The 17721-nt window shown below is 37.3% G+C and overlaps 1 protein-coding gene across 1 annotated transcript in view; it reads right to left on the reverse strand.

Moving 5' to 3' along the window:
- Window positions 1–17721, reverse strand: part of IL1RAPL1 (interleukin 1 receptor accessory protein like 1) — a 1275811-nt gene that overhangs the window by 501981 nt on the left and 756109 nt on the right. The window contains exons 4-5 of the mRNA XM_075854004.1: window positions 13104–13290; window positions 1819–1972 (exon numbers count right to left, since the gene is read on the reverse strand). Coding sequence (XP_075710119.1) covers window positions 1819–1972; window positions 13104–13290 — 341 coding nt within the window. The remainder of the gene's footprint in view (window positions 1–1818; window positions 1973–13103; window positions 13291–17721) is intronic.

The raw sequence follows: 17721 nt of genomic DNA on the forward strand, positions 1-17721 counted from the left end.
AACAAGTCTTTAAATTGTACATTCTTAAATAGGTTGTCCTGGACAGTATAAATATAGTTGAAAAAACTTTGTATTAGATACAGATGTAGCCAAGTTTATCTTGACTCTGATAACTTGCTGCAGTGTGATATCACACAACAAAAGCCATTGAAAACTCATTGAAAAAGTCAAGTTAAAGTCATTGAAAAAGTCAAGTTAAAGAGGCTCTGTCACCAGTTAATAACTGCCCTATCTTGTACCTAATCTAATAGGCGCTTTAATGTAGATAAGTTATGTATTGTTTTTTTTAAAACAAAAAACTTTTATTTTTGACAAAGTTATGAGCATTTTAAGTGTTATGCAAATTTGTTCTTAATGCCCAAGTGGGTGTTTTTTTTACTCTTTACCAAGTGGGCGTAGTAAAGAGAAGTGTATGACGCTGACCAATCAGCGTCATACACTTCTCTTCATTCATGTCCAGCATATTCCACAGCACAGCGTGATCGCGCAAGGTCTTGCTGTGCTGTGGATTAAGCTGGACATGAATGAAGAGAAGTGTATGACACTGATTGGTCAGCGTCATACACTTCGCTTTACTACGCAAACTTGGTCAAGAGTAAAAAACACCCACTTGGGCATTAAGAACAAATTTGCATAACACTTAAAATGTTCATAACTTTGTCAAAAATAAATGTGTTTATTTTTAAAAAAAACAACAACACATTACTTATCTACATTAAAGCGCCTATTAGATTAGGTACAAGATAGGGCAGCTCTGGTGACAGAGCCTCTTTAAATACTGTGAATTTAATGCATTAAGAGTCAGGATAAGTATGGCTAAGTGTGTCCCAAAATGTAGGCTATGTCCTTTAATTTATTTGAATGTATCCATTATCCATGGTTGATATGAATGTATCTCTTATCCATAAACAAGGCATTTAAGGACATTTTCATCATAAATTATGTATCATTAAGTAAACAAATAACCCTGTCCCCTATAGCCATAGGCCTTGAGATCAAACTACATTATATATTAAAGAGATTCTTTGATTCTGTGCAAAATATTGTGATATAACAAACAATTGACTGAATATGTTACAAAATACTGTCTGCCAATAAAATCAACTTATATTTTTGATGTATTGTGGATACATGCATAAACACATCTTCTTGTCCTTGGTTGAAAAGCTGTAGATCTGGAGATCTCGGCTAGCACATGACTGTATTTTCAGAAGTGTTCATCTAGCATAACATAGACAGAAATGGGCAAGGCTATGAGTGAAGCGAACGAGCTGGTAGAACCTGATTTGTAATATCAACAAATATGCTGAAAATGCCCGGCAAAGTTGGCCATCTACTTTCACCACAACTAACAATATACAAATAAGGTCAAGAACTAGTATACTATCAAATTACAGTTTTCTTTATTTCCAACAAACTTTATTTACTCCAGTATGTTTAAATACCAAGTGTTTTGTGATATCATAAAAAAATACTTATATTTTTGAAGGACAACTCCAGTTAACTCCAATTATGCTGCTTCCGCAGCCAGAAGTTTAAAAGCAACAGTGGGCATTCCGGATCATTGCAGTAGACCCCTCCGGGGTCGCACGGTTGTCTAGGCAATCGGACTGCCCAATTACCCAGCCATGTCTTCCATCATAATATTTACATTTCTAGAGCTACCTTTCTAAGAATGTTTTTCCAAAAATCAACACAGTAAAGGGAATATATTTCAAGAAACAAATAACTAATGAACTGTATTAGGGGAGGAATCAGAGAACTTAGTAACACAGTGAAGCTTACATTATAAACAAAAAGTAAATATATTGCAATTACCTGTTACTGTTAATTCAGTTGTTCTTCTTACTAAAAAACTTCCATACTTCAGTTCACAGGTATAATTCCCTATGTCGTCTTCTCTTACTTCCCTGATAACTAGAGTGTCCCTTTTCAATATTATACTGGGCCTCCAGGTCTTTGCTTTGCATTCCTAATAAAATATAAATATGTATGAGAAAACAGATGAGCTCTGATGTCATCATTTTAGTGCTCACGAAGAACCAGTGCATTTCAAGAGAGATTGCTCAATAAACATATCACATATTTTCAACCTCGCATTTATATGGTAATTCTGAAATTTGCGTTTATGCAATACTAATGTAAATTAATATATTCACATATTCCAACTCTTTAGTGTTGTTACCAGTTAGTGTTTTCATTTTGTAACGAAACTGTAAAAACAAGGGAACAGCAGAGACAGAGAGACAGAGAGACAGAGAGACAGAGAGACAGAGAGACAGAGAGACAGAGAGACAGAGAGACAGAGAGACAGAGAGACAGAGAGACAGAGAGACAGAGAGACAGAGACAGAGAGACAGAGACAGAGAGACAGAGACAGAGAGACAGAGACTGAGAGACAGAGACTGAGAGACAGAGACAGAGAGACAGAGACAGAGAGACAGAGACAGAGAGAGAGAGAGAGAGAGGGAGAGAGAGCCATCTTATTGGATATGATGAGAAGAGGAATAAAGGAATAATTATTTCAGTCAATTAATTCATTCTTTCACTTACATTGCACATAGGTAAGAACTATAAATGTCCTCCACTATAATAATAGGGTACTAGAGAATATTTCTTCTGGACAATTTCCACAACTGGATTTATATTTCAGGAGCCTTTAGGCAAAGAATATCTAGAGTCTTAAACTTCACCTATCAAGTCAGCCACACCTAAAAGGCACCCCCAGCAAACAGGTTATTTTTCCAGAAGAAGCTTTCCTTGATCAGATATGTAGTATCACATGAAGGTCATCCATCTCTCCGTTATAGCTCATTGAGGGGGGTCCCTTGTGGAAAGGGGTCCTTTCATGATCAATCCCTACTTGCCTGAAGGGTCTCTTAACAATAAGTAGATAGCATAGTATTGGCTCGCTGGGACCCCCAGCAGTCAGCTGTTATCTGAATAGCTGAATAGAAAGTGTTTGATTGCTCATTAGTGCCATCAGAGGGGAGAAAAGGTAAATGAAAGGCTATTTACACCTTTGTCCTGATTTTTTTTTTAAACGTTGATTTGCTTCCTATATGCATAATTAAGCTGGTCTTCATTAAAAATTCAGGGAGGGGAGATAACACATGCTGTCAGTATCAGAGTAAAATAGGGAGGGTCAATAACATAATAAAAACACAAATAAAGATGTGCTAGTACATGAGAGCTAGTGACGACAACATCATCCTGGAGTCACAGACCTCACATCCAGAATGTATTACTGAGAGGGACACATCCACAGGAGGAAAGTCTGAAACTATGAACAAATTGTAAACTGTCTATCAAACTGTCTAAAAATAAATTAAAGAATGGAGATTGCAGTATGAAACTTTTTTAATAAAAAATGTTTTAACTGTAGGTAACTACTAACATATCTAAAAGTATTTTTCTCCACGATAAAGGTGTCCATAGCCTTTAAGCATTTCACAGTTCCCATTCAAATCAATTGCACTCTAAGGGCGGGTTCACACATAGCGGAATTTCACTTAAATTCCGCTGCGGACACTCCGCAGCGTTAATCCGCAGCGGAGCCGTTTCTCCATTGACTTTCACTTTAATTTAGCAGTGTTCGTTTACACGATGCGTACAATTCCGCTGCGGAGCATAGGCTGCGGAGCGGAATTTGGTGTCCGCAGCATGCTCTGTCTGTTGCGGAGCAGTGGCGGACTCATGGCGGAATTTCTCCATTGACTTCAATGGAGATTCTAATTTCCGCAATGAAGTCCGCAGCTGTCATGCACATGTTATGTGTGCTGCGGATGCGTCTTGCTTTTTTAACTTGACATTTCTTCATTCTGGCTGGACCTATGTATTTCTAGGTCTACAGCCAGACTGAGGAAGTCAATGGGGCTCCCGTAATGACGGGAGCGTTGCTAGGAGACGTCTGTAAATAGTCACTGTCCAGGGTGCTGAAAGAGTTACGCGATCGGCAGTAACTGTTTCTGCACCCGGGACAGTGACTACCGATCTCAATATACATGTATCTGTAAAAAAATATATAAGTTCATACTTACCGAGAACTCCCTGCGTCTGTCTCCAGTCCAGCCTCCCAGGATGACGATTCAGTGTAAGTGACGGCTGCAGCCAATCACAGGCCAAGCACAGGCTGCAGCGGTCACATGGACTGGCGCGTCATCCAGGGAGGTCGGGCTGGATGCCGAAAGAGGGACGCGTCACCAAGACAACGGCCGGTAAGTATGAAAGTCGTTTACTTTCACTAGGGAAAGTGCTGTCCCTTCTCTCTATCCTGCACTGATAGGGAGAAGGGAAGCACTTTTCCCGCAGTCCGCAGCAGCTAGTCCGCATCAATTTACTGCACATTTTGTGCAGATCCGCAGCAGAATCTGCAACGCAGATTCTGTGCGGCATGGATGCGGACAGTTGCGGAAGAATTCCGCCATGTGTGGTCATGCCCTAAAGCAGGACGGGTCCTCCAGAGAGTGAGATCTTCTTTGTAACTGCTTTCTACTCTGGCGATGAGATCGGGATATTGAACAGACCCCCTCTATTTATTTTGATTTCCTTAATAAGGTATATGAAAATGGGTTTTCTAAACTGGACAACCCCTTCAAGTCATGTATGACTTTAAAATGTTTTCATGATCTTAAAAAGCAAGCATCCTTTTATCAGAGCAATTTATAGACACATGCCTACTGTTCCTTTAAGTGAAACTGGTATTTGTAAAGGCTCATGTCTGTACCTTTCCTCTTACAGAAACAGTTGTTGTAGCAATTTTTTAACCATCCAGCTCACTAATTTATAATAAGGAACCAGCACCAAGAGCCAAGAGTAGTCTTGAAGGCAATTACACTTTGCCACCCTCACCTGATTCTCCAGCAGGTAATCAGATAGACACATTAAAAATCTGATCAGCCACCCCTCTATTAGAGAGATGTATGGAGGTAGCAGTCTTTAACTTGACTCTTCACATGTTAAGTACACAGTGGCAAGAGACTATAATTTGACTTTTTCAATGGCTTTTCAATGTTTTTTGTTGTGTGACATCACAGTGCAGCAATTTATGAGAGTCAAGTTAAACTTTGCTGCATCTGTAATGGGGGCGCTCTTCTGAGATATTCAAGAGCAAGTGGCCCATATACTTTTCTTGCCAGGGAATTATTGCCCTCCCCACCCATAGATTGATCCCATGTCAGTTTATATCTGTCAATAGTATTTTTTTCTAAAAACAACACATTTTGTAAATCTGTTGAGATCACATTCTGTATCAAGCTACTACACACAGCACACAGGTATAAAGTGTAGCCATATTTTTTATAACGTGGAGTGAGTGTCCGAGATTCTCCGACTTGTTAAATCCTTTTATAATACTCTGCAGGGACATTGCAATTTTTTTCAGAAATCAATGAACCAATTAATTATAATCAAGATTCAATTGAATCTAGAACATTATTCACACAATAAGAAATTAAATTTCGGATATTAGGTTACATTTAAATGTGAATAATTTTAAATAAGGCATTCAACTTCTAAATTGCTGTACAGTAAAAGTTCTAAAATATGTCCTGGATTTCCAACATTGACAATTTGTTCATGGATAATACTGATATTCATGATGAATACTGAAAAGATGATGTCATAACTGTTTCATCTGTAATTACTATTTTACTAATGGAAACTCATTTCTACTGGCAACTATCAATTTTGCATAATACATTTATCATTTCAATCTAAATCTTCTGTTTTGCATTTTTTACATTTATTTTTGGAGCATTATCATTAAATACTTTACTACTATTTATGAGTTTATATGTTCAATGTAAAGTAAATCTGGATGCACTACTATTATTAAATTTAGCTTATATGGATCAAATAGCAAAAGGAAAAGAAACACATTATAGGTAATATATGTAATATATCACAACACTCTTTTCCCATACATTTTCATGGTGCAGATTTCCTAGTCAAACTTATATCCAGAAGATACTGCTTATCTTTAATATTAGGTCCAATTATCTGATCGGCAGGAAGTGAATGAGGAGATTGTTAGCACGTTGACTAGTTCCACTAGCTGTATATGATTATAATTATATGTTGATTAAATTTGGATGAAGTTATGGCATTTTATAACTACTGTTGTAATGATAAGATATGCATACATGAGTTCAGTAATTTTCCATTGGTTAAATTGATTGGACCTTGTTTGAGTAAAGGCTCATGTATATGGCCACATTACTGCTCTCCGCATAAGGTATATATTTAGTGCAAATAACATTTAGATCCCGTTCTGTGAGGTCGGGAAAGCTTTACCCAATGAAAACCTTTGGAAAAGAAGTTCCTGATCTTCCAAAACAGGATCTTATCCTGTCCATGGCACTAAATATAAGACTATGTCCATGAGCAGTAAGCAAATTATGAATTTTCTGTTTTCTATTTCTTGAAGGGCTAGTGCTAGTTGTAATCATAGACATTGTTTTAATTATTTGAAATGGGATACGGATGCTCTACACACAATATCTTAAAAAATAATAATTTTCTTGGTTTACATGTCAGTCATTTTTTTTTTGTTACATAACGCCACAGTGTTCTACAAAATCGCAGCAAACATATTTAAACAATTTGACCGCAATGTGTGAAGAGACCCTTACACCCATATTCTTAGCTACATAGGGTCCTACAAGGCACAAATCTTAGGTTTTTTTTTCTTGCTTTTCTCCCCAATAGCATGACCCTCTCAGTTCCTGCTTTCAGTGGTCATGAACTGCCTAGTCACAGGCTGAAATACATAATCAATCTGCTGTGTATAGTACCAAGCAGTGGGTGCATTGATTTATGCATGCGTCTGGGTGGTTCAAGACACCTCTCTAAGCAGGAATTGAGAGGGTCATTTTGGAATCAGACAGGATGCACCCTTGTGATAATTATTTTTGTGAGTAGAAAATAATCTTTAAAATCCTTAGATCATAAGTTGAAAAACATGATAAGATAAATTAGTTCTCTCATCAATATTTAAGCTGGCCCTCACAATCAGTGATTGTCGCAGGTCCATCTTTAGAAACCACAGGGGAAATGTAGTGTTTTATGTTGGCCATTTAGATGAATGCGATACATGGAGAGGCCAGCTCAGATTTCCATGAGAAAATCGCATACCATAATACAAAGATATTCTTCCCTGGAAGAATTGCTTCTATGAGTGAATACAGTTCTGAATGGAGGCAACGTATGGCAGCACACAGAGTGCCAACAGCTCTGCCAAATGGACTGTATGGCTCTGTACAGGATCTGTGTACATAGGATATATTTAACTCTAAACTTCAAGTAATAGAATCAAATCCTGTTTTAACCCACATGAGAATAACCATAATATTTGGCATTATGTTGCCCAGGTTACATGTGTCCAAAATCCACAGGGGAGAAATTTGTCTTTCTGAATTGCAATATTAATTTTGTGGAATTTCTAGCATTCAGGAGCAGATTGCAGTTGAAGTTGGTTAAGGATAAATAAATGCAATACAATATTGCGACATTTTAGCAAAACCTTTGAAAGGTTGTAATTCACACCACAAACACTGGGTGGCCACACAATGACACATATAGCATAGACATCTCGTGACAGAGTATCACAAAACCCTGTGTTTGTTTTTGGTTTTTTTAATAAAAGCTCATTAAAGCTTGTCATCTCACCCACACATCTCAGGATTTGATGAGATAATAGGAAAGATAAGGTAGGACACATCTCTATATTTATCATCTTCTAATTTCATGTTTCAACATGCCAAATAAGGTTTCTATCAGACTGTTATTAAGAATTGGCCTCGTTTAGCGCAAGTAGGAAACAAATATGGATGGCTGGTATTATCTCAAAACAATTAAGATCAGCATATTGAATGACAGATAGGACAGTCATAAATATTAAGTGAGCAAACTTTACAATGCTATCGGTTATGCCATGTGCCAATTGTCCTTTACTAATGTACTACTGCTAATGCTATACTAGGCATCGAAGAATAGTAGTAGTTGTAATGTGGCAGTAACTGCCTCAATAATATATTTTCCCATTAACCATCAAAAAAGGCAGATGGCAAAGGTCTGCCAGTTGTATAATGTATTTAATATGTCTACATACATGTGTGCGTGTGTATGTGCATTTTATGTGATAAAATGTATGTATTTTCTCTATGGAAAGTAACTGGTTTTTTTTTAGTAGCTTCTTTTGTTAGGAGCAAATGTTATAGGCATGAATCCATTTAAACTGTGAAATGGCTTGGGATTTTATCTCTCACAGGCAATATAAAAGTGTCACAATTTAGTTGCTGTTTTAGTTGCACATTTTACTTTATTACAGCAAACAAATGCTATATAAAATTCAGCAATACCATGAACCAATTATTAAACCATTATATTCTATTAATGCATGAAAGAAAAAGATAATTATGTTGAGATGAGAAGAAGAGAAAGAGGTTGACCTGCAATAAGTAGAATAGAAAGAATCACAGAAATAAAATACCATTAAGAAGGCTGAAGCAGAAGAAAGGCCATTCTAGAAAAATAGTATTAATATGGTTGCCAGGAGTTTAAAGGCGTTGTCCACTTTCAGCAAAGTAATTTAATTTTTTGCTTATTTGAAAGAAAATTTTAGAATATACATTCTGTTTTAATTCCTCATGGTTTTCCAGGTCTCTGCTTGTTGTTGTTCAGTAGGAACATTTGATGTTTACTTCCAGTGGCTAAAATTCTATCCAGAATCATGTGAAGGACACACGTGCACAGATTTTTACAAGACACAGCTCTGATATACATACTGTAACGAGCCGTTCAACTGTGTGCTCATCACATGACCATAGACAAACTTTTATACACTGTAAGAAATACCTTCATGCACCACAATGTGCCATTACATCCTGGTGCAGGTGTGATGTATGGAGCGCGCTCACGCTCTATACGCTGTGGGTATCAGGTGTGTTTTACAGCTGACACCCGGGACCAATGGCCAGATACAGCGATCACATTTAATCCCTTAAATGCTGTGGTCAATCACGACCACAGCATCCGAGACTTTAAAAAGAGCGGGCGGCCCCCTCTGACAGCTCATCGGTGCACCCACAACGCGATTGGGGGTGGAAATGGTTGTCATGGCAGCCATGGGGCTTAATGAAGGCCTACAGGACTGCCTTCACTCTGTCTCTGTTAAGCCATGCCTGTAAAAATGACTATACGCAGCAATACATTAGTATTGCAGTGTTGTGTACCAGCGATCCAACGGTCGCTGATTTAAGTCTCCTAATTGGGCTAATAAAAGGTGTAAAAAAAGTGAAATAAAGTTTTTAGCAGTGAAAAAAAAATAAAAAATTAAAAGTTAAAAAATAAAACCTTTACCCGTTTCTCCTCTAAAGTAATGTAAAAAAGAAAAAAATAAACAAAATTTGTATTTCTGCATCCATAAAAGTTTGAACTATTACATTGTAGTGTTATTTAACGCGCAATGGGAAAGGCCGTAAAAAAATAAAATAAATTGAGAATGACAAAATCGCTGTTTTTTTTTTGGTCAACTTAGCTCTAAAACAAATGTAATAAAAAGTGATCAAAAAGTTGACTGTACCAAAAAATGGTACCAATAAAAACCATAGCTCGTCCCGCAAAAAATAAACCCTTACACCACTCAATCCATGGAAAAATAAAAAAGTTATGGCGCTCAGAATGTGGCGACACAACATTTTTTTCTTAACAAAAAGTTTTTTGTTTTATTTAAATAGTAAAGTATAAAAAAACCTATATAAATTTGGTAGCACCGTAATCGTATTGAGCCGCAGAATAAAATTAAGTAGTTTTTACCACACTGTGAAAGCTGTAAAAATGAAAGACAAAAAACAATGGAGGAATCACAGTTTTTTTCCAACTTCAACCCGCAAATCATTTTCTTTCAGTTTCCCAGTACATTATATGGTACTTTAAACGCTACTAATAGAAACTACAACTCCTCCCACAAAAAAAAAAAACTCTCACACCACTATATTGATGGAAAAATAAAAAAAGTTATGGCTTTTGGAAGGCAGGGAGTGATAAACTAAAATAAAAAAATGGCTTAGTCCCGAAGGGGTTAATGTTCCTACTGAATAACAACCAGCAGAGATATTGATACCATGAGAAATTGAAACAGCAAGTTTATTGGAAATTGTATCACTTTTAATTAAGAAAAAAGTAACATTCATTGGCAGAAACAGGACAACCCCTTTAATGTTCATGCAAAAAAGGAAAAAAAAAAGAAAAGACAAAAATAATATATTGATAAACTTGTGTTAAATGGGTTGTATGGGATGAAAAAAATGGTCTGTTTTAAGTGAAGCTAAACTGCAGTACCTGACACAGACTCTCATAAAACCTCTTTACTCCTTCGCAGAGGGTCATAAATATATGTTCTACCGGGAGGGGGAATGTCCATACAGAGTGAATGTTAGCTGCAAATTACAGCTGATACCTCGCTCTAATGGCTGGGATTGGAGATTACTCCAATCCCAGCTGTTCAACCACTTAGATTTTGTGATTAATAGTGACTATGGCATCTAAGCCATTAGACTCCTTCTGTCATTCTATCGCCTCCCCTGTGACGCGATCGCGGGATGTTGATCGGTTGTCATATAAAAAAAATCGTAAAAGTTCATACAATTTTGGAATAAAATAATGTGAAAAAATATATGTGGTGTCACCACAAAAAAAATAGTTTTTTGCTCACCTCACCTCCCCACAAAAAAATGGAATGAAATGTGTTAAAAAAAGTCATATGTACCCCAATATGATACCAATAAAACTACAGCTTGTCTCACAGAAATAATGCCCTCACACAGCTCCATTGAAAAAATTAACAAAACTACAGTATGGTCTTAAATTGTGGTTACACAAAACTATTTTTTCAACAACTCATACAGGCATGTCTAAGAAAAAAATATAACAGCAATGGCTGCCGAAATGTAGAAAGGCAAAAACAAAAAACTTTACTGTGTCATTAAGGCACAAACAGGGTTAGTCATTAAAGGGTTAAGTACATTTTAAAAGTGAAAAATCTTTGACAATTGCTTATTCAGTTTTAAGCACTAGCCAAAGATAGCTACTCCTACAGAAGAGAAAACATTTTTGCCCCATCTTGCAATTCTGAGTTTTTCTATTGAATTGCTTAGTTTATCTCTTACCTAAGCGCATTAATAACATTCTTTCATTGCCACATAAGAATGATTACAGGTAAAATTCAGTCAAAAAATGATTTCCAGGATGAAACGACTCTGGATAACTGAAACTTCTTTGTCAATGCTCAAAGATTTTTGTTACTAGAAATCTGAAACAAATTCTAAGCACATCACTATTGATTTGACTGGACCTTTGCTTAGAATGTTGTTTCAATTTTTCAACAAAATCAATTTCTGAGCAATTGTAAAGGGGTTTGAGTATTTTTTAGAGCCTATTTACTCTAAAAATCTGTGGCCATCTGACATCACAGACTGCACCAACATAATCTCTTCAATATCTCTAGGACAGGGGTTACCAACTTGGGGTTCCCACACCACCAGGGGGTGCAGATGGAATTTCAGGGGTGCGACAAATTGGGCTTGATTTTACTGTTTACTGGCTTAAATCCCATTACGTTCTTTCCTTCCATTGGAAGGCTGCAACAGGTCCGACTGTATACACATATAGTGTGATTCATAACCCAAACCTCCTAAGCAGAGCTCTAATCAAAGCGCTGTGCCAGGGGAAGCCCCTGATGTCACTTCACTGTCTGGCCGGGGACTCCACACACCACCCGATGGTATCCCTATATTCCCCGCTAATAAAACAACTTTAAAGCAGTCGGAGTCTCTGCCCGGTAAAGCTACATCACTGGAGCTTTCCTGGGACAGCCTTAGTGATCTAACTGGCTTTCGTTGGGGTAATGGAGCCCTATGGACACGTTTAGGCACTAAACGTAAGGTAAAAACGCAGTGTGAACTAAGCCTTAGACTTCTTCATCTTCAAAAGTTATATTACTTTGGTCAGGGGTGCGAACATTAAACAAACATTTCCTGGCATAAAAAAAATGTTCTGAAGCAATGGTCTAGGAGATTGTTTTGACTGGATTTCCGCTTTTAAGAAAACATCCAGTCATTACACAGAGTTACATTGATTCCCAACTGTAGAAGGATTGGGGTAAATAATTGGATCGAATCTGCAGTTTGAGTATTAAGTTAAATATAATAGTTATCTATTCTCTTTATTTCACATTTACTTAATTTCAAGTAATTTTAATATTTTATATTTAAATTAATTAGAATTTTCATCAAGTGCTAACCTATGCCACATTAATCATAAATAATCATAAGCATATAGTATAAGGCTCTGTTCACACTTGCGTGCTTTTTCCAGGAGGTTTTAATTGCTTTTTGATGGTCAGAAAAGCATGGCATGTGGCACTACTTTATTCAGTAAAAAAGAGTTCCTGACAGAAACCTGACTGCCCACTGTCAGTCTAAACGCATCATAGCGGATCATAACTGATACGCCATATCCGCCACGGATCCTGTAAAAACTGAAGCCATGATGATAGTGTGAGCTGAGCCAAATACTTGCCCTAATTTATTGGAATGCTGAAGATAATCTTTCTGTACAATATTAAACTCGAACTAAAATTTCCAATTATACGTATATAAAATATATTCTAAATCTAAGGATCTGTTCACACTTGTACTACAGATTCTGTAAACTTTCTATCAGAATTTCCGGTATTTCTGATGGAAAGAATTTCACAGTATGCTTTACTATTCTTGGCGTCAAAAATACTGCAACCCCCCATGGATACTTGATGGACCTCATTAAAATCATTAGGGTTTATCAGAATTTTTTATGGACCCGTGGGAAAACGGATTGATCACAGTAGTCATGGCTCCATTATAAATGGAAACTATAAACCTGATTTGATCAGAGCCTTAAATATTCAATCCAATTTATTTTTATTTATTTTTTTTCAAAAAAAGGGCAACAACCCTGAAACTTGCATATATCATTTTTATAAATTTCAGTATACAGGTCTGAGTAGTCAACTTGAATTGCTACAATTATACTTAAAAGTAACATGAATATATGTTGTACTGTACCTTGTACCACTTGATTTCTGGCTCCCTGTATGGAATAATGAAATCTTCTATCTCTGGGCAAATAATTTCTTTGCTTTTGCTAAGTTCAGCTTTTTCAAAGTATTTCATTTTGGAATTATAGCAAAATCCAGTGTCATTGTCCCCTACTGCCAAGGATATAGAAACTTTCATGCAGTACGTGGAATTCCTGTAAAAATATAAATATAGAATATAAATTAGAAACATCCAAGAATACATGTTGCAATAGCATGTTTCTGTACATGTTAGAACTTTGCGTAAATAAATGTCAACGATGCCTGAGGGGGTCGAGGGATCATAAGATGAATGCAGTAATTTCATACCTCGAGAAATAATTATTCTCAAATCTGAAATTATGCACAATTCTGTCAAATCTGTTTATTTTCTGTCCTGAGCTAATAATGCCGAAGCAACGAGGCTGCACAAGTGATTACAGCTGTACAAGGAAGTTGTCCTATTTTTATATCCAACAGATGCAAAGAATTCCTCAAAAACAATAGCTTCCGTTTTTTCAAACCAGATTAATTAGTATTAGCCGAGATTTTAAAAAGGCCATAGTATTTATTTCTTTGAGTGGATTAGAGAATGACTTTCAAGATGGTTATTGTAGCAATGATATATATTACTGACTCTCTCCCTAGGTGACCTTTCAATTTTTCTATTTTATTGCCTTCTTCTTTTATTCTAGTGAATTTTAAAAGTTTTGCTGGATTATAGTTGATCCTTTATCTTTTCTTTGAATCCATGGTTTTCGTATTTCCACAATCGTTTTAGCATGAATTTTCATGCTTCAATATACATTTGCAACACCATTTATGAAGTGCTACAAACTGTCTGGTGGATAATAAAAGGTATAATAATAGGGACTTACAATCCGTCAAAGCACATGATTAAAAGAATAAAAATCTATAGAAACATGTAAAATGCAAAATACAAAGAAACAGCTTGGCTACAAAGTATATCTACTTCTCAACTCATGAAAGACTTCAGGCCGAGGTTGACCCTTACTGATCTTTTATGTTCAGGAAAACCCTATGTCTGTTACAGACATTTGTAATTACAGTATTTTGACTTTCTTTATTATACTATTTATTATACTGTATTGTATTAGTATGATATGTAGTAAGTTCTTAAAAGGTTTATTAGGTTTTCATTTTTCTAAACAGCATCAACCATTCTGAGACTGGTATAACAGTCCCTATGCACATTCAGATATGGTTAATATGTGAATATCAAAAAGTCTTTTGTTAGTACATATGGAAAGGTGGAGGGCTCAGACAGTCAACGTTGGGGTTGTTTTAAAGAGGTATTGTGGTGAGACATTTATGGCATGTTTATAGGATGTGACACAAATGACTGATAGGTTGGTGTTCCACCTCGGTGACCCCCACCTATCAGAAGAACATTGGTCCTATGACCACTATTTAGCTGTAGAAGCCAGCCCTCATAAACATTAATGGAGAAAAACAGCTGGCTTCTACAGCTAAGCAGGGTTCATAGGACCAATGTTCTTCTGATAGGTGGGGGTCCCTCTGGACTCCTGATAGGTGAGGTTCATAGAGTTAGGACTCCTATGGATATGCAATAAAAGTATTTCCCTTTTAACTAGCTCCAAAGCTGTTTGAGTCAAGAAATATTACTGTCTGATGACTAACTTATGTATATAGCCAGCGTTACTTTACAGGCAGCAGGTGGTGATGGTGGTGGTGGCAAGCGGGCCCCTATTTTTTATCTGTGTGGTCAAGTTCCTGATGACAGTCCTGGCCGTATTGCCCTGCTGGCAGCCCTGTGTGTAATAATCAAATATTTTACCCAGATCTAGAATAAAGGAGTCTTTTAGGAATCAGCCATTACAATGTAAGCCAACAATGGTTACTGCTGTGAATGTCTATGGTCTGAGTGTGCCAATGTGTCGTAAAGAGTAAACCAGCTGGCACTTGTTTTCCTTCTTCATACTAGTGATTCATAAACAGAAGAGTGATGTAAAACATGAAAATCACCCCCTACAGGATAGGCAATTTCTTTTTTTCACAATTGTATCTTGCCATGCACGTGTAACACTTACTAACACGTTTTGTGCAGTTGAGTTCCTATAAAAATAGCACCATAAAAAAAGCAATGCCATTAAGCTCAGTACTTTATCTACTTTGCTTTTCATGTTCTAGGACATAAATTGTGCTCTTTTAAATAATATGGTGTGAGGCCTCTAAGCAGCCTCATTCATACTATGGAAGTTTGGACCCATTGTGTGAGAGCTGCATAAAAAAGCTGAAATTTCCTCAAACTGTTCTCTAAATTCAACTGACCCCTAATAGGTTGAAAGTGGAACCTGCTGAGAGTAATAAGGCATTTTGCTGTACTCCTTCTTTTTTCCCATAGATCTGTGAACTGACTGCAGATTATCAATTTCTCAGGATTCAATGTTCTGATGTGTACATTTAACCATATATTTAATGAGTTACTTTTAAAATACTGATCAAATTTTGGTATTATAAACTTAGATGGATCTCACTATAAAAGATCCCCCTGATTGCTGTAGAGAAAAGTAGTAATAACTAGGAGGATTTATAAAGAAGCTGATATAACAAAAGGCCATTATATATATTTTAATATAATGCCTCACTCCCCCAGATCGAACTTCACCCCGAACAGATTACACCTCTATTGAACAATTGAATAATAAAAAAAAAGTATGCTCACCTCACCGATCCTTTTCTCCCCTATTAGTCCCCTCAAGGTCCTGATGCCGGACAGTGTCAGTACCTTGTATGAGCCGTAGCATGCTGAGGGAGCCTGAGGGGATCCCGGGGAGAGAAAAGGAGCGGTGAGGTATACTTACTTTTTATTTTATGTCCGATGGGAAGGAGGAAAGGCATGATGCGACAGTTCTGCGCAAAATTGTATCGCATAGTCGGCTGAATGATGCAACAAATTTATTAAGAGGCATTCATGTTATTCTAACTTTCTTTAAAGTAAGACTGGTGTATAAATCACCCCTACATAGTTAATGATAACATTCTAGCTGCCTGTAGCCACCACTAGGAGAAGATTAGGATTTTACTGTATAATGATTTATTGTTGAGTTCAGTGTATAAACAGTATGCAGTAATATCCTAAGCGCCCTCTAGTGGTGACTGCAGACAGTCAGAATTGTATCATTCAATGTCTATGCAGGGATCTGGAACTCTCTGACAGCTATAAAGACATTTTAAGAAATTAATCAGCAGAGAATTTTGGAACTATGTCAATAAAAAAAACTAAATGATGTTCCAAGGTGGACATTCACTTTATTTAATGAAATTTACTATTTAATTGTTTCTACAAAAAACTTTCATGGTGCAATCTGTGGAGAACAGGGGCGTAACTAGGAAAGACGGGACCCTATAGCAAACTTTTGACTGGGCCTCTACCCTGGGTGCCACACACAACCCCCCTTGTAGATAGTGCCCCCTGTAGATAGTGCCATGCAGCCCCCCTGTACATAGCACCCCCACTTTCCCCTTGTAGATAGTCCCACACAGCCCCCCCCCATTTAGATAGTGCTCCCCAAACAAATAAAGCAAAAAAACTTTATACTCACCTAGGCCCCGTTCCCACGACGAACGGAGCTGCTCCAAAGCATCAATTCCGACGGGATCCTTGCGTGATCTAGTGACGTCATCACGCCGGCCTGTGCAGGGTTCCTAAGGATGCAGATACTATTGAATGTGGTGTCGCTACCGCTGTAGCTGCCATAGCGGCTGTTTGCGGTGCAACCAGGGCCTAGGGGGGCCCATCTCAGTGGGCGGCACGGGCCCCCTCATGCTGGGGGCCCCGTAGCAGCCGCTATTGCTGCTACAGCAGTAGTTAAGCCACAGGCTGCACTAACAAGAGAGCTGTTGATCTTCTAATTACTATGTATCAGTAAGCGGCACATAATGTTTCCCACACATTAGGGAAAATAAACATAAGATGGCTAATCCTATTAAAGACAAGCCAGCATTAGTAATGTCATCCACCTATACCCCTCATGATTTGCTGTGCTAGGGGAAGGGATAACCGCAGTACATTTTGGGAAGGATTCCTGCAGGCATTATGAAGAAGCCCACTCGAGGTCATGTGATCCCTTTTCTAATATGTAAAGTATGTGCCGGCCGCCATTTTGCCGTAAACTAAAAAAGTTTCACATTTCTCTGAATCCGAAACCTTTAGGAAATTCAGACTGAATTTGATTTGTGTAGAATCGATTCACTCATCTCTGTTCGACATTTGATCAAATATATTAGAATGCATGGTTTTTAGCCTTAGGAGTGCCAGTCTATATATAGAAAAAACAGGTTAAGGTATTTAGGAAGGAAATTGCTTGGATGTAAAGTAATTTTATATGTACCCATTTCCAGTGACTGATTATAATGTTCCAAAGCCAAGGATGGACCTCTGTATCATTAACTATTCATTAGAAGTATGTAAGTATGACTTATAAATATGTAGCTTTGTAATCATATCCTCAACTATGTAAAAGCCCTGTATCAACGCTTTTAAGAGTTAGGGTATGTTCACACGAGGCCGTCCGTAACGGCTGAAATTACGGGGATGTTTCCGCCTGAAAACATCCCCGTAA

Source organism: Rhinoderma darwinii, chromosome 2, assembly GCF_050947455.1.
Source record: "Rhinoderma darwinii isolate aRhiDar2 chromosome 2, aRhiDar2.hap1, whole genome shotgun sequence".
NCBI classification, from domain to species: domain Eukaryota; kingdom Metazoa; phylum Chordata; class Amphibia; order Anura; family Rhinodermatidae; genus Rhinoderma; species Rhinoderma darwinii.